The sequence below is a fragment of the Phoca vitulina genome, unplaced genomic scaffold (genome assembly GCF_004348235.1).
Source record: "Phoca vitulina isolate PV1807 unplaced genomic scaffold, GSC_HSeal_1.0 scaffold42, whole genome shotgun sequence".
Taxonomy (NCBI): domain Eukaryota; kingdom Metazoa; phylum Chordata; class Mammalia; order Carnivora; family Phocidae; genus Phoca; species Phoca vitulina.
In genome coordinates, this window is record NW_022589745.1 from 2,172,881 (window position 1) to 2,190,709 (window position 17,829).

Below are 17,829 nucleotides of genomic sequence, written 5' to 3' on the forward strand. Positions count from 1 at the left end.
TAATGTATTTAAGGCACTAGTCAACGTCTTAGAAGTAAATGCCAGCAAGGTAGATAGTTACATCATAATTCTCTGACGTAGCTGTGAACTTCAGGTGCTCAGGTTATTTGTGACATTTAAGCTTCAGCAAATGGTAAGTCCCCCATTCCTTTTTTTTTAAAATCTGGGGAGTATATTTGTTTAGCATATAACATGCTTGATGTAGAAAGAGTTTTATAGACTCACTAAGAAAAATATGGATGGCCCCACAAAGTAACAAATCACAAAAATATTTCAATGTTCTATATAATAAATAGTGACATAGAAAAGTTCAGTCTAGCAATCAAAGATGATAAGGTTATCTCCATTTTCTGTTATCTAATTGGGCATTTCGTTCATGATTATTCCATGTTTGCTAGTGTGGGAAAATGGCCTGACTCAGGCAGCCCTGATGGGACCATAAGTCAGTACAAACATTTTTAAGTAAAGTTTTTAAATCAGCATCCAAATGTGCGTATTCTTTGGTCCAGAAATCCCAGTCTTAGGAATTTTTTTATAAGGAAATAATGTCACTGGTATACAAATACCCAGCTTTTGGGATGCCCATCACAGTGTGGTTTATTATTGCAAAGCATCTGAAACGATCCAAAAGCCCATTATCAAGAGGCTGGTTGAATACATTTGAGTCATCTATAAAATGGAATATTAACGTAGATATTAAAAATGATGATACAGGGACGCCTGGGTGGCTCAGTCAGTGAAGCGTCTGCCTTCGGCTCAGGTCATGATCTCAAGGTCCTGGGATCGAGCCCCGTATCGGGCTCCCGGGCTTCCTGTTCAGCGGGCAGTCTGCTTCTCCCTCTCCCTCTGCCCCTCCCCACCCCACGCTCGTGCACGCTCTCTCTTGCTGTCTCTCTCAAATAAATAAATAAAATCTTTTTTTTTTTTTTTTAAAGATTTTATTTATTTATTTGAGAGAGAGAATGAGAGAGAGAGAGAGAGCACATGAGAGGGAGGAGGGTCAGAGGGAGAAGCAGACTCCCCACTGAGCAGGGAGCCTGATGTGGGACTCGATCCCGGGACTCCAGGATCATGACCTGAGCCGAAGGCAGTCGCTCAACCAACTGAGCCACCCAGGCGCCCTAAATAAAATCTTTTTTAAAAAATTAAATACAAATGTTAAAAAATGATGATATAGCAGGATTTTTAACGAGGTCCATATTTTATTGTTAAATTTGAAAAACTGGATACAAGACGGCATGCGGCATGCATGGTATGGTGAGAATGTTTATAAATACGTGTAACACGTACCTAGAGAGTGAGCGCATCGGATGGCAGTGGCAGGTGATTGCCCAGGTTGCCGCCCAGCCCCGGGCATGGGGGGCACCGGTCCAGCCCCGGTGGCTGGCCTTGTGTCCTGCGCGTGTCTGCCCTCCTGTCTCCAACAGCCCTTTTGGGAAGCATGTGCCCGCTTCTGCACACGCATGGCTGGTCGGAAGGCCCAGTGCGTGGGACGTGTGTTGTCGTGGCATGGTAAACTGCTGAGCCCTGGGAGAAGGGCCACACTGGGGACCTAGAAATGCGAGCCCATAGGTTCTGACACTTCGCATGGCAGTGTTGACAGCATATTCAGGTACCAAACGCACATTTATTGTGCGTGTACCGTTTACCAGGCATTGTGAGAGGCTTTCTTCTCCACTCTCTCAAGCAGAATTTACTGAACATAAACTTACTTTTGCGGGATCTTTTTAATGAATTCTGGTTATGGACTCTGAGTTCAGGGGGTACTTGGACATGCAGGATTTGGTTTATGTATTCACAGATTTCCTTCCCCACCCTTCCCTGGCCCTGTCTACATCCACTCTACCCGCAGAGGGGGAGGAGGGAAGGCTTTACTGTTCCATGTTTCTTCTCTCCCTGCTTCTGGGGGACTGTGTGCTCGGCCACCATGTTCCTGCAGCCTCCGTGGGACTGGCCTTTTAGCACTTCCTTTCCACACTGTCTGTTGTTTGCAGTTTGCTTCCCCCCCATTGTAATTCAGGGGAAAATTGAAGGTTGCCATGGAAATGACTTCGCCCAGGGGTTCTAGGGTACGTTTGGAGATGTGTAGAGGTGCTTCACTCTGGTTGCCAGAGGTCTAGGGTGAGTACATGACATTTCATGGATGGGGCCAAGCATGCTAAATAGGCTGTGGGCTGGTTAGTGCCAGACCAGAAATATTGTGCTGCCCAAAATGTCAGTCCTCCTTGAGTCAGGAAACACAAGCCCTGAAGTTCAGGGCTGGTTTCCCCTAGATTGAATCAGATACAGAGGCCCTGTCATAGGTCCTCCCTAACTCTAAAGCTTCCGTGATTTACCTCCCCAGTTCCACGCAGCTGCCCGTGAGAAAGTCAGGACACTGCACAAGTCAGCAAGGGTTAGGGAGCTCCCACTGCCTGGGCAGAGTGCAGGGAGCCGACCAGGGCACAGCCTTCCTTCTTTTCATTTCCTTTAAGTCCTCCGGTAATGTCTTCAGTACCTCTTGCAGTCCACGGTGGTGGTTTTGGGAACCTTGTGGTAGGTTGAAATTTGAACCGAGAATAGTTCCCAGAATACCTTTGACTCTCCCACGTGACAGGTGTGCTGGATGTGCGTCCCCGTGTCTCTTCATCTGTACATTATCATTCCCAAGACAGAAAAGAAAATGTACGGTTAACCTTGAACCGACGTGCTGTGTTTATTTGCCAGAAGACTTAGGATTGGTTTCTCTATTAATTTTCTGGGCACACCAAGCTTTTGAAACCATTTCTTGGATTTACTCATTAATAAGCTCCCCCTTTGTCACTGTTACTACGACAGAGTTGTTCATTCTCAATCAGCTTTCTAAAACACTTAGGATTTTCTTCCAAATTGCTCGCCTCATTAAAAATTACCTTCCTGGAGGATAAAACTTGAAAAGATTTTAATTTCTCTATGAAATGACGTCAGTGGCAGTCTTAGCTAAGTTAGAAGCTGAAAGGTGAACGTGTAACACCTCCTTCCACTCCAGTGGCATCAGAAGGACACAGACATTTTCAGCTCGTTATGGTTGTACGTGCCCTCTGTCCTCAAAGGAGTAAATGGAAAGTTTGTGGGGAAATGGTAATTCAGAACTTTTTAGAACCAGTAAGGAATGAAAGTGGAGAATTGTTTGTGTGGTGCTTGTTCACTAGAGAGAGAGGAAGGGAAAAGGGGAATAAATAGAAGCAGCAGAATTTCAGTGGTGAGGGTAACAGGACGGTGAAGGTGATGGGGTTGGGCCCCTCTTGCAGGCATCAGAATTCCCCAGCCCATGCTGGCGGCACGAGAAACCTGGCACACACACTTGGAGACTGGAGCCTTCCACCACCCCTTTCGCATTCTCTTTCCCCATTCTTGCCTTCCCTCTCACCCTTCCTGCAACTCAGATTTCTCCGGAATCCCCTCAGGGAAGCCCACACGGTACGTGTGGAAACCCCGGGTCAGGAGCCTCCAGGAAGCCAAGTACCCACCTGTTCCTGCAGCTCCATCAGCTACACATGTTCTCAGCTTTCATTAGTCTGCAAAAATCATTTATGTCATCTCCATTTTTAAGGTTATTTTTTTCTGGATATGCAATATGTTTACAATATAAAATTCCAGGTTGACAGGTGTTTTTTTTTTCCATTCAACATTTTAAAGATGCTCTTCCATCGTGTTCTGGATGTGAAGTTTATAATAATTTTTAAGATCTTATTTATTTGAGAGAGAGCACAAGGAGGGAAGAGAGGGCGAAGGAGAGGGAGAAGCAGACTCCCCGCTTAGCAGGGAGCCCGATGAGGGACTTGATCCCAGGACCCTGAGATCATGACCTGAGCCGAAGGCAGACACTAAAGAGACTAAGCCACCCAGGCGTCCTATAATTTTATCTTCACTCTTCTATATCTAATGTACATGTTTTCCTCTGGTTACTTTTAAGATTTTATCACTGGTTTTCAGCTGTTTGATCCTGATATGCATTCACATGGTTTTCTTTTCTGTTTATCTTGCTTGGGATTTGTTGACCTTACTGGGATGTGTTTTCCCAGTTGGGAATATTCTAGTCCTTACCTCTTCAAATAGTTTTTCAGTTTTCCCTCCCTCCTCTCTACTTCTGGGACTCAATTCCACACATTACTCGATTTTGCCAGAGGTCACTAAGGATCTGTGTTTGTTATTCAGTTTAATTTATCTTTTTGCTTTCCTTTGAAATTCCTGCAGTCATGTCCTGAAGTCCGTAGTCTTTCCTTCTGTGCTTTTTAGTTTGCAGCTGATGCTTTTTGGTGAATTTTTCATGTTTTTTGTCTCCAGAATTTGCATTTGCTTCTTTTTTATCTTTTTCTTTATTCAATGTGTTGAAGTTTTGCTTCAGATTCTCACGGACATTTATAACAGCTGTCTGAAGGTTCTTCTCCGGGTAGTCTGTCATCTCCGTAATCTCTGGATCTGTTTGTATTTATCTCTTCTCTTGGTTGTGGGTCACATGTGCTGGCTTTGTCCCATGTCTCGTCATTTTTGGTTAGAGGATGGACATTGTGGGTTTCATGTGTTTGGAAGTCTGTATTGTGTTGTCTTCAAAAAGACTTGCACTTCGTTCTGGTCGGCAGGTATGTTATATGCAGATTCACTTGATCTTTTTCAGGTTTGTTTTTAAGCTTCTTAGGGTGAGTTTAGAGTAGCTTTTCCTCATGGGTGACCTTTCTGACATCTGTTGAAAGCCTCGGTGTTCAACAAGAGTGCTCCACACAGTTGGCATAAACTTGGCATCTTTCAGCCTGTGTGACCTCTGAGAATTGCTCAGCTCCCTTGCCGTTTCACCCAGCCTTCTAGAGCATCACCGTGTGCATGGACTGCTTGGTGTCCAGCAATGGACTCAGGCTTCTGTGCAGAGTTCCCTCATTTTCAGTGCTCCTTCTTGCCGGTTCCAGCCACCTCAGCCTCTCGGATTCCCAACTTTGTCTCCTCACCTCAGCAAGTTCACCACACCCTGCTTGGGACTCCTCTTCACACTGTGCTCCAAATGTGCCTTTGAATTCAGGAACTCAAGTCATCTTTCTCATTCTCTCAGATCCCAGCCCTCTTCTGTGTCTTCATCCCTTTCCTCACTTGAGAACAGTCCAGTCCCGGTTACTTGTAAGAAGTCCCTGCTGCTTTTGCTCACCACACTTACGAACGGTTCCTGAGCTAAGTTTGCTGAACTGAGTTGAAGCATGAGAGTGAGCCCAGGAAGACGTGGGGACGCCAGTTCAGGCCATTCTGTGATAGCCTCCCACCGTTTTCCTTGTTGAAGCATTCTCTCAAATTCTGATTTGTTTGGGGCCTCACAAGAAAAAAAGGTTTAGATTTGGTTTTGTTTTTATAGCTTTAGGGAAATAGAGTTCACATGTGATAGAGTTCACACATTCAACTTACAATTCACTGGTTTTTAGCATTTTTTTAAAAGATTTTATTGATTTATTTGACAGAGAGAGACACAGCGAGAGAGGGAACACAAGCAGGGGCAGTGGGAGAGGGAGAAGCAGGCTTCCCGCTGAGCAGGGAGCCCGATGCAGGGCTCGATCCCAGGACCCTGGGATCATGACCTGAATCGAAGGCAGACGCTCAGCAACTGAGCCACCCAGGCGCCCCTGGTTTTTAGCATTTTGACAGAATTGTGCAACCATCACCACAGTCAATTTTTAGAACATTTTTATCTCCCCAAAAGAAGCCAAACCCCCGCCCCCTCCCCCAGCTCCAGGCAAGCACTGATCTTTCTGTGTCTGTGGATTCTCCTGTTCTAGACATTTCATACAAATGCAGTCATACAGTATGTGGTCTTGATGACTGGCTTCTGTTACTTAGGGTAATGTTTTCAAGAGCCGTCCATTTTGTAACATGTATCATCCCTACATCATTACTTTTTATTGTCAAATAATATTCCAGTTTATGAATATTCCACATTTTATCCATTCATCCCTTGATGGACATTTCATTTGTTTCCATTTTTTGGCTGTTGTGAATCCACTTTTTGGCTGTTGTGAATGATGCTGCTTATGAACATTCATGAACAAGTTTTTGTGTGGTCACATTTCCGTTTCTCTTGGGTACGTACCTCGGAGTGGAACTGCCGGGTTACGTAGCAACTCCAGGGTTCATTTTTTTAAGATTAATTTATTTATTTGAGAGAGAGAGCATGTGTGCACACATGCGTGCACAGGCGAGGGGCAGAGGGAGAGAATCTCAGGCAGATTCCCCAGTGAGCATGGAGCCCGATGCAGGGCTCTATCCCAGGACCCTGAGATCACAACCTGAGCTGAAACCAAGAGTCAGACACTTAACCACCTGAGCCACCCAGGTGCCCCTGGGGTTCATGTTTTGAGGAATGTCCAAACTGTCTTCCAGATGGCTGCACCATTTTACATTCCACCAGTTTGGGGTTCTGCCTCGTTTTTGTTTCTTTGATGTTTGTTCAGGAGGTTTTGCTTACACTGGGAGAGAGCAAACACGAGCAAGAGGATCACATGCTCCCAGAGCTTCTCCACTGGAGCCATGGCAGAAAGCTCCCTGTGTGCTGGGTCAGGTGCAGGGCCCACTGTCTCTTCAGACCACTGCCCCATGACCACTGTGTCTTCAGGTTTCCTAGACAGTAAAGCCTGCATGCTGTGAATCAGCTGCTCTGGTTTCCGTTTTGTCTTTGTCCATTAAAATCGAGAAGGGACTGCTGAACTGTCCCCACACTGAAGGAGGGGTGGCAGCCCATGGCCATCTGTGAGCTGAGATCAGCCACTTGTTCTTGCATAAACACCTCTGACAGGGGTGGTGAGGGTGGGGGGAACAACAGGCATCCTCCCCGTTGCCTGCCTGAGTCCTGGCTCATTCCCCTGCTATCTCCCCACGTTTCCTGCTCTGGCCTTGGATGCACCAGTCCCTCACTGAAGAGTTTGCTGATTTGGAGGTGTCCAAGGGTTCCAGGCGGGTTCCATCCCAGGGGCAGCAGCATAGCTCTGAGAAAAATCCCACAGCAGGGCAAGTGTGCTCCCCTCTCCCCCGTGACCACAGGAGGATGTGCAGTCAGGTGCCATGACCCCTGGGCCATAGTCCCCTCCAGCTCAGTGACACAGCAGGAGTAGGTTCATGGAAAGACATTTTGTCCCATCCCTGGGCTTTCATAGGTGAGATGTTTGTTAGTCGTACAAATGCTCATGTCTCAGGAACTTCCTGTGCTAACGAAAATGTTAACCAGCAGAGATTTTTAAGGGAAAAGATGTTTGTAGTGTGGTCTAATTAACAGAGAATGTTGCAGGGATGGAGGAATTAAATGGGTCCTCTCTCTGCGGCATGGAGATGTGATCTTGCCCTTTCCCGGCTCACAGCTCCTCCCACCCAGTTCAAGCCCTTGTCTAATAGGAGTTGCATTCCTGCAAAGCTTTATGGAGCCATATGGCAGAGCTCTTCTTATTCTGCCCTTTAATTGTCCCTCCTAGACCAGTTAGCCCCTTCTGTGGCTCCAGCATTTGAAGCATTTCACCTCACATTCTGAAAGCAAAAAATCATAAAACTGCTGCTTCTATATTTTCACTAGAGAGGTGTGGCTTGGCCTCTTGCAGCACGGGGCTCAGTGCCCAGGGCCGGAACCAGACTTGTGACCTGGAACCCCCCTGCCAAAGCCGCCTCTCCCCCTTCACCCGTGGAAGGCCAGCCGCAGACCCCTGCAGCATCTTTTCTGCCTCTCCTGCACATGTCATCCACAGGCTGGTGCTTTTTAAGTGTCACTGTTCTGGGCAACCACGAAAGATTCACCTTGCATGCTTACGCCAAGGGTAGGAAAACAATAGGAAGGGGCGGGGGCGCTTGTGGAGTCTGCAGGGAACATGTCCACACTGCTCTCCTCTCCGTCCTCAGTCGCTGTGTGCCCGTGGCCCTGCACGGCTAGCACTCAGCGGCCTGCAGCTGGAAACCAGGGTTTTACTCGCTGAGATGAGAGGATTCTTATTCCCCAGCACCCAGAAGGTGGCATTTCTCCCTGACCTTTCCAGCCACTGATAATCCTTCCTCTCCTGGCCTGGCCAAAGCACCTTGTCCTCTGCCCCTTGCCCTTCCATCTTCCCCTTATGTTTGGTTCGTCTTCTTTTTTATTTATTTTTTTATCTAGGCATAAGTGATACACATTGTATTAAGTTCAGGTGTATAACATGATTCAGTGTTTGCAGATACTGCAAAATGGTCACCACGATAGGTCTTGTTAACATCCCTCACCTTACATATTACAGAATTATTTTTTTCGTGATAAAACTTATAAGATATATTCTCTTAGCAACTTCCAAATATACAGCGCAGCACTGTTAACTAGTTGCCATGCAGTTCATTCATCCCCAGGACTTCCTTTCTTTCTTTTTTTTTTTTTTTTTTTTTTAGGACTTCTTTCTTTTATAACTGAAAGTTTGCACCTTTTGACCACCTTTCCCATTTGCCGCATCCCCCCACTCCCACCCCTGCCTCTGGCAATCACCAGTGTGTTCTTGTATCTTTGAGTTTGTTTGGATTTTTGGTTTTCATTTTTTTAAGATTCCACATAGAAGTGAGATCATAGGGGATTTGTCTTTCTCTGACTTACTTCATTTAGCATAATGCCCTCAAGTTCCATCCATGTTGAAACAAATGACAAGATTTCATTCTCTTCCTGCAACTGATCCTATTCCATGGGGTGTGGACACCTCGTCTTCTTTATCCGTTCATCTGTCCATGGACATGTGGCTTGTTGCCAAGTGCTGACTGTGAACATGGGGATGCAGACATCTTTTCAAGTTAGTGTCTTTATGTCCTTCAGATAAATACCCAGAAGTGGCACTGCGGGGTCGTAGGCTGGTTCTGTTTCTGACTCTCTGAGGAACGTCCATCCTGTCCTACGGTGGCTGCTCCATCCTCTGTTCCCAGCAGCTGTGCACCAGGGTCCCTTTCATCCACATCCTCACCAGCCGTCTTCCCTCAGGAGCTTCGGATTCCACTTTTCCATCCTTGGGCCCTGTCTGCGGGGGCGTCGAACCTAAGGAGTCGGGCTGTGAGGCCCAAGTTCCCCATGCAGAGGCCGTTTGGGTGCTTTCCTGGCCCCCAGCACAACTCCTGTGAGTGGAGGGCCTGGCTGAGCCCCTGGCATAGGACCTGCTTGGGAGGGCGCTCTTCTCTTGTCTCCCGGGCTGGGGGTGAGCCTAGCACCCGAAGGAGGGCCTGGCTGAGTCCCTGGCAGAGGACCTGCTTGGGAGGGCGCTCTTCTCTTGTCTCCCGGGCTGGGAGTGAGCCTAGCACCCGAAGGAGGGTCTGGCTGAGCCCCTGGCAGAGGATCTGCTCGGGAGGGTGCTCTTCTCTTGTCTCCGGGCTGAAGGACGGCAGTGCCAGGTCCCAGAGGCTTTCCCAGAGACAAAGGCAACCTGGCGGATTGCTGGGGCCCGCGCTGCCGCCCCCATCTGGCCCTTGGTCCCGAACCCCACTCCTGGCTCGGCGTGCCTCTCATGTAAGCCTGGTCCAGGTGGTGGTGATTTACCCCTTCTTCTAAAATAAAGAGAGCAGTTCTAAAATACACATTTTATTAAAGGTGGTGATGCTCAAGCATCTGGGTGATTGAAGTTTTAGTGTACTGTAACCACGTTTTAACCTCCAAACACCGATGGAGAAAAAAGAAATTTCGTTTAGTTATGGGTTCTGGTTAGCTGAGTTTAATTAACATTTTATTGTCTTGACATATTTTTCTTACATTCCTTCAAGGGGGATGCAGTTAAAGACCTGATGCTTCGCTTCCTGGGTGAGAGAGCCGCGGCGAAGAGACAGGTCTTAAATGCCGAGTCCGTAGAGCAGACTTTTGTTGGGTTGAAACAGCTAATTGTAAGTAATGATGTGTTTGATTTCAATATTGTTGTTCTTATAAGGCCCGACTTTCCTTGTAGTATTTTCCTTAGAGTTAATTACTTCAAATGTATTATCTAAAGCCCTTGCATGTAAATAAAATTGTGTTGAATTAGATACAAGTCCTGTGCAGAAAAAGTGTCATATTAACATACTTTTAATATTAAGGCCAATTAGTTAGAAAGCCATTGTTTTAAATGATCACATTCCTTGAAGCGGAATATACTTTGATGAAACATGCTTCATCAAATACAACAACTAAAGATAAGTAATTTTTATTTTTATGTTGTTGTTCTTTTTGAAATACTCTGTTTTCTCTACTTGGTATAAAGGGTTTATTACTGAATGGGTGGGTTCACCAAAAATGCACACAAAAATCTTTGTTCATTACTAGGAGTAAGTGGGACTATGCAGGCAGAGACGCAGTCCCAAATATTCATGGGAAACTATCTGAACTGAAGGCATGTGAACATGAACAGGTAGGTGTTTCTGGCGGTCTTTGAAGCCCAGGAAGCTGTACGCCCCCCACAATTGCCTTTATCCCTGGTACCTTTTATCATATTTACAGAAGTATGTGTCTTCAAAGAGGTAATAAGAATCATTTGTTTAGGTGGTTAGCAAATATTTTATACATAAAGCAATTAAAATTTAGGGGCACCCGGGTGCCTCAGTCGATTGAGCAGTCAACTCTTGATTTCAGCTCAGGTATGATCTCAGGGTCATGGGATCGAACCCCATGTCAGGCTCCAGGCTCAGCGTGGAGTCTGCTTCTCTCTCTCCCTCTGCTCCGCCCCGTGCTTTCTTGAGCTCTCTAAAATAAATAGATCTTTTTTTTAAAAAAAAGCAATTGGGGCGCCTGGGTGGCTCCATCATTAAGCATCTGCCTTCAGCTCAGGTCATGATCCCATGGTCCTGGGATTGAGCCCCAAGTCGGGCTCTCTGCTCAGCGGGGAGTCTGCTTCTCCCTCCTCCCTCTCCCACTCCCTCTGCTTGTGTTCCTGCTCTCACTATCTGCTATCTCTCTCTCTGTCAAACAAATAAAATCTTTTTTAAAAAATTTTTAATAAAGCAATTAAAGTTTAATTTTTTAGTAAATGTAAATCAAATGCTTCATTGGGTTTCTTTTACTGAAGTGATTCTGGAATTATTGCTATGACTAAGAAGCTTTGGGAAGGAAAAATATGGAGATACTCTGGCTTTTTGTTTGTTTTTTAAGATTTTTCTTTTTTTTAGCTATCTGCACACCCAATGTGGGGCTCAAACGCCCAACCAGAGATCAAGAGTTGCATGCTCTGCTGACTGAGCCAGCCAGGGCACCCCAGAAATAGTCTGGTTTTTTTGTGGTTTTTTTTTTTTTTTTTTTTTTTTTAATTCTACAGCACCCTCTCGGGAAGCAGTCTTTATTTGCATTTTAAGAGAGTGACCACATAGATGAAAAACACTGCAACCAATTGACACAACACGCAGTCCCTTTTTTGTAATTTTATTTTATTATGTAATGTTAGTCACCATACAGTAATCATTGGTTTTTTTAAATAATTTTTTTTATTATGTTATGTTAATAATCATACATTACATCATTAGTTTTTGATGTAGTGTTCCATGATTCATTGTTTGCGTATAACACCCAGTGCTCCATGCAGAACGTGCCCTCTTTAATACCCATCATCAGGCTAACCCATCCTCCCACCCCCCTCCCCTCTAGAACCCTCAGTTTGTTTCTCAGAGTCCATAGTCTGTCATGGTTTGTCTCCCCCTCCGATTTCCCCCCCTTCATTCTTCCCCTCCTGCTATCTTCTTTTTTTTTTTTTTTTACATTTAATGTATTATTTGTTTCAGAGGTACAGGTCTGTGATTCAACAGTCTTACACAATTCACAGCGCTCACCATAGCACATACCCTCCCCAATGTCTATCACCCAGCCACCCCATCCCTCCAGCAACCCTCAGTTTGTTTCCTGAGATTAAGAATTCCTCATATCAGTGAGGTCATATGATACATGTCTTTCTCTGATTGACTTATTTCGCTCAGCTTAATATCCTCCAGTTCCATCCACGTTCTTGCAAATGGCAAGATTTCATTCCTTTTGATGGCTGCATAATATTCCATAGTATATATATACCACATCTTCTTTATCCATTCACCTGTCGATGGACATCTTGGCTCTTTCCACAGTTTGGCTATTGTGGACATTGCTGCTATAAACATCGGGGTGCACGTACCCCTTCGGATCCCTACATTTATATCTTTGGGGTAAATACCCAGTAGTGCAATTGCTGGGTCGTATGGTAGCTCTATTTTCACATCATTAGTTTTTGATGTGGTGTTCCATGATTCATTGTTTGCATATAACACCCAGTGCTCCATTCAGTACATGCCCTCCTTAATACCCATCACCGGGCGAACCCATCCCCCCCACCCCCCTGCCCTCTAAAACCCTCAGTTTGATTCTCAGAGTCCATAGTCTCTCATTGTTCGTCTGCCACTCCGATTTCCCCCGCTTCATTTTTCCCTTCCTACTATCTTTTTTTTTTTTTTTTTTTAACATATAATGTATTTGTTTCAGAGGTACAGGTCTATGATTCATCAGTCTTACACAACTCACAGTGCTCACCATAGCACATACCCTCCCCAATGTCCATCACCCAGCCACCCCATCCCTCCTACCCCCCTCCACTCCAGCAACCCTCAGTTTATTTCCTGAGATTAAGAGTCTCTTACGGTTTGTCTCCCTCTCTGGTTTCATCCTGTTTCATTTTTTCCTCCTTTCCCCTATGGTCCTCTGTCTTGTTTCTCAAATTCCTCATATCAGTGAGATCATATGATACATGTCTTTCTCTGTTTGACTTATTTCGCTCAGCATAATACCCTCCAGTTCCATCCACGTCGTTGCAAATGGCAAGATCTCATTCCTTTTGATGGCTGCATAATATTCCATTGTATATATATACCACCTCTTCTTTATCCATTTATCTGTTGATGGACATCTTGGCTCTTTCCACAGTTTGGCTATTGTGGACATTGCTGCTATAAACATCGGGGTGCACGTACCCTTTCGGGTCCCTACTTTTGTATCTTTGGGGTAAATACCCAGGAGTGCAATTGCTGGATCATATGGTAGCTCTATTTTCAACTTTTTGAGGAACCTCCATACTGTTTTCCAGAGTGGCTGCACCAACTTGCATTCCCACCAACAGTGTAGGAGGGTTCCCCTTTCTCCGCATCCCCGCCAACATCTGTCGTTTCCTGACTTGTTAATTTTAGCCATTCTGACTGGTGTGAGGTGGTATCTCATTGAGGTTTTGATTTGGATTTCCCTGATGCCGAACGATATTGAGCACTTTTTCATGTGTCTGTTGGCCATTTGGATGTCTTCTTTGGAAAAATGTCTGTTCATGTCTTCTGCCCATTTCTTGATTGGATTCTTTGTTCTTTTGGTGTTGAGTTTGATGAGTTCTTTATAGATTTTGGATACTAGCCCTTTATCTGATATGTCATTTGCAAATATCTTCTCCCATTCTGTCAGTTGTCTTTTGGTTTTGTTGACTGTTTCCTTTGCTTTGCAAAAGCTTTTTATCTTGATGAAGTCCCAATAGTTCATTTTTGCCCTTGCTTCCCTTGCCTTTGGTGATGTTTCTAGGAAGAAGTTGCTGCGGCTGAGGTCGAAGAGGTTGCTGCCTGTGTTCTCCTTTAGGATTTTGATGGACTCCTGTCTCACATTGAGGTCTTTCAACCATTTGGAGTCTATTTTTGTGTGTGGTGTAAGGAAATGGTCCAGTTTCATTCTTCTGCATGTGGCTGTCCAATTTTCCCAACACCATTTGTTGAAGAGACTGTCTTTTTTCCATTGGACATTCTTTCTTGCTTTGTCAAAGATTAGTTGACCATAGAGTTGAGGGTCCATTTCTGGGCTCTCTATTCTGTTCCATTGATCTATGTGTCTGTTTTTGTGCCAGTACCATACTGTCTTGATGATGACAGCTTTGTAGTAGAGCTGGAAGTCCGGAATTGTGATGCCGCCAGCTTTGCTTTTCTTTTTCAACATTCCTCTGGCTATTCGGGGTCTTTTCTGGTTCCATACAAATTTTAGGATTATTTGTTCCATTTCTTTGAAAAAAGTGGATGATATTTTGATGGGGATTGCATTGAATGTGTAGATTGCTCTAGGTAGCATTGACATCTTCACGATATTTGTTTTTCCAATCCATGAGCATGGAACATTTTTCCTTTTCTTTTTGTCTTCCTCAATTTCTTTCATGAGTATTTTATAGTTTTCTGAGTACAGATCCTTTGCATCTTTGGTTAGATTTATTCCTAGGTATCTTATGGTTTTGGGTGCAATTGTAAATGGGATCGACTCCTTAATTTCTCTTTCTTCTGTCTTATTGTTGGTGTATAGGAATGCCACTGACTTCTGTGCATTGATTTTATATCTTGCCACTTGACTGAATTCCTGTATGAGTTCTAGCAGTTTTGGGGTGGAATCTTTTGGGTTTTCCACATAAAGTATCATATCATCTGCAAACAGTGAGAGTTTGACTTCTTCTTTGCCGATTTGGATGCCTTTGATTTCTTTTTGTTGTCTGATTGCTGTGGCTAGGACTTCTAATACTATGTTGAATAGCAGTGGTGATAGTGGACATCCCTGCCGCGTTCCTGACCTTAGGGGGAAAGCTCTCAGTTTTTCCCCATTGAGAATGATATTCGCTGTAGGTTTTTCATAGATGGCTTTTATGATATTGAGGTATGTGCCCTCTATGCCTATACTCTGAAGAGTTTTGATCAAGAAAGGATGCTGTACTTTGTCAAATGCTTTTTCTGCAGGCAGACTAACATTTATCAAATGAATGAGTGGGAACTGGAAATAATGAATAGGAGTTGTCCCAGGTGATGTGTCGCCATATTAGGCATGTCGGGAGAAGCAGAACTTGGCCAGGTTCACCCCAGAGTCCCAGGGCCGTGGTCTACCAGGCGGTCCCCTGACTCTGCAGAGCATTGTCCCCATGGCCATGTTTTCTCTCAGTGTGCTCCCCAGATGGGTTCGAAGAAGGAGCCAGATGCCCCCACGCTATTACTGACAAGACAGAAAAAACTGAACCTTTGCTGGAGAGAAACGACAGCATCAGGGTCCCGTGCTAGAGGAGTCTGCGCTGTCCCTTGTTAGTTCCTCTAACCACGGTGTGTGCCAACTTACACCAGCTGAGCAGCCAAGTGAGGGGTACAGCACCCGGGATAGAACAGAAAAAGGGGCCCCCGAGGAGAGTCTAACGTCACTACGTATGCGGCTGTTCCAAATGAGGTGACCATCTCATTTAAAGACGTCAGCGAGGGGACAGCAGTGAAGTCTATTAAAAATATGGAGTACCTACACTCTGAAGAGTTTTAATCAAGAAAGGATTCTGTACTTTGTCAAATGCTTTTTCTCATCTATTGAGAGGATCATATGGTTCTTGTTCTTTCTTTTATTAATGTATTGTATCACATGGATTGATTTGTGGATGTTTAACCAACCTTGCAGCCCAGGAATAAATCCCACTTAGTCGTGGTGAATAATCCTTTTAATGTACTGTTGGATCCTATTGGCTAGTATTTTGGTAAAAATTTTTGCATCCATGTTCAACAGGAATATTGGTCTGTAATTCTCCTTTTAGATGGGGTCTTTGTCTGGTTTTGGGATCAAGGTAATGCTGGCCTTATAAAATGAGTTTACAAGTTTTCCTTCCACTTCTATTTTTTGGAACAGTTTCAGAAGAATAGGTATTAATTCTTTAAATCTTTGGTGAAATTCCCCTGGGAAGCCATCTGGCCCTGGGCTCTTGTTTATTGAGAGATTTTTGAATTTTGCTTCAGTTTCCTTACTGGTTATGGGTCTGTTCAGGTTTCCTGTTTCTTCCTGATTCAGTTTTGGTAGTTTATACTTCTCTAGGAATGCATCCATTTCTTCCAGATTGTCTAATTTGCTGGCATATAGTTGCTCACAATATGTTCTTATAATTGTTTATATTTCTTTGGTGTTGGTTGTGATCTCTCCTCTTTCATTCATGATTTTATTTATTTGGTCGTTTCTCTTTTCTTTTTGATAAGTCTGGCCAGGGGTGTTTCAATCTTATTAAATTTCAAAGAACCAGCTCCTAGTTTCGTTGATCTGTTCTGCTGTTCTTTTGGTTTCTATTTCATTGATTTCTGCCCTGATCTTTATTATTTCTCTTCTCCTGCTGGGTTTAGGCTTTACTTGCTGTTCTTTCTCCAGGTCCTTCAGGTATAAGGTTAGGTTGTGTATTTGAGACTTTTCTTATTTCTTGAGAAAGGTTGATATTGCTATATGCTTCCCTCTTAGGACCTCCTTTGCTGCATCCCAAATATTTTGAACAGTTGTGTTTTCATTTTCATTTGTTTCCATTAACTTTTTAAATTAATCTTTAATTTCCTGGTTGATCCATTCATTCTTTAGTAGGATGCTCTTTAGCCTCCATGTATTTGAGTGCTTTCCGACTTTCCTCTTGTGATTGAGTTCTAGTTTCAAAGCGCTGTGGTCTGAAAATATGCAGGGAATGATCCCAATCTTTTGGTACCAGTTGAGACCTGATTTGTGACCTAGGATGTGATCTATTCTGGAGAATGTTCCATAGGCACTAGAGAAGAATGTGTATTCTGTTGCTTTGGGTTGGAACGTTCTGAATATATCTGTGAAGTCCATTTGGTCCAGTGTGTCATTTAAAGCCTTTATTTCCTGTTGATCTTTTGCTTAGATGATCTGTCCATTTCAGTGAGTGGGTGTGTTAAAGTCCCCTACTATTACTGTATTGTTGTCTATGTGTTTCTTTGATTTTGTTATTAATTGGCTTATATAATTGGCTGCTCCCATGTTAGGGGCATAGATATTTACAATTGTTAGATCTTCTTGTTGGATAGACCCTTTAAGTAGGATATAGTGTCCTTCCTCATCTCTTATTATAGTCTTTGGTTTAAAATCTAATTTGTCTGATATAAGGATTGCCACCCCAGCTTTCTTTTGATGTCCATTAGCATGGTAAATCATTTTCCACCCCCTCACTTTCAATCTGGGGGTGTCTTTGGGTCTTAAATGAGTCTCTTGCAGGCAGCATATCGATGGGTCTTGTTTTTTATCCAATCTGATACCCTGTGTCTTTTGATTGGGGCATGTAGCCCATTTACATTCAGGGTAACTATTGAAAGATAGGAATTTAGTGCCATTGTATTGCCTGTAAGGTGACTGTTACTGTATATTGTCTCTGTTCCTTTCTGGTCTATGTTACTTTTAGGCTCTCTCTTTGCTTAGAGGACCCCTTTCAATATTTCTTGTAGGGCTGGTTTGGTGTTTGCGAATTCTTTTAGTTTTTGTTTGTCCTGGAAGCTTTTTATCTCTCCTTCTATTTTCAATAACAGCCTAGCTGGATATAGTATTCTTGGCTGCATATTTTTCTCATTTAGTGCTCTGAATATATCATGCCAGTCCTTTCTGGCCTGCCAGGTCTCTGTGGATAGGTCTGCTGCCAATCTAATGTTTCTACTGTTTTAGGTTACAAACCTCTTGTCCCGAACTGCTTTCAGGATTTTCTCTTTGTCTCTGAGACTTTCAAGTTTTACTATTAGATGTCGAGGTGTTGACCTATTTTTATTGATTTTGAGAAGGGTTCTCTGTGCCTCCTGGATTTTGGTGCCTGTTTCCTTCCGCAAATTAGGGAAGTTCTCTGCTATGATTTGCTCCAGTATACTTTCTGCCCCACTCTGTCTTATTCTTCTGGGATCCCAATTATTCTAATATTGTTTCATCTTATGGTATCACTTATCTCTCGAATTCTGCCCTCGTGATCCAGTAGTTGTTTATCTCTCTTTTTCTCAGCTTCTTTATTCTCCATCATTTGGTCTTCTATATCGCTAATTTTCTCATCTGCCTCATTTATCCTAGCAGTTAGCACCCGCATTTTTGATTGCACC

General features: G+C 44.0%; 1 protein-coding gene across 1 annotated transcript in view; it reads left to right on the forward strand.

Moving 5' to 3' along the window:
- TRAPPC12 (trafficking protein particle complex 12) overlaps positions 1 to 17,829 on the forward strand; it is a 92,026-nt gene that overhangs the window by 9,863 nt on the left and 64,334 nt on the right. The window contains exon 3 of the mRNA XM_032430016.1: positions 9,733 to 9,849. Coding sequence (XP_032285907.1) covers positions 9,733 to 9,849 — 117 coding nt within the window. The remainder of the gene's footprint in view (positions 1 to 9,732; positions 9,850 to 17,829) is intronic.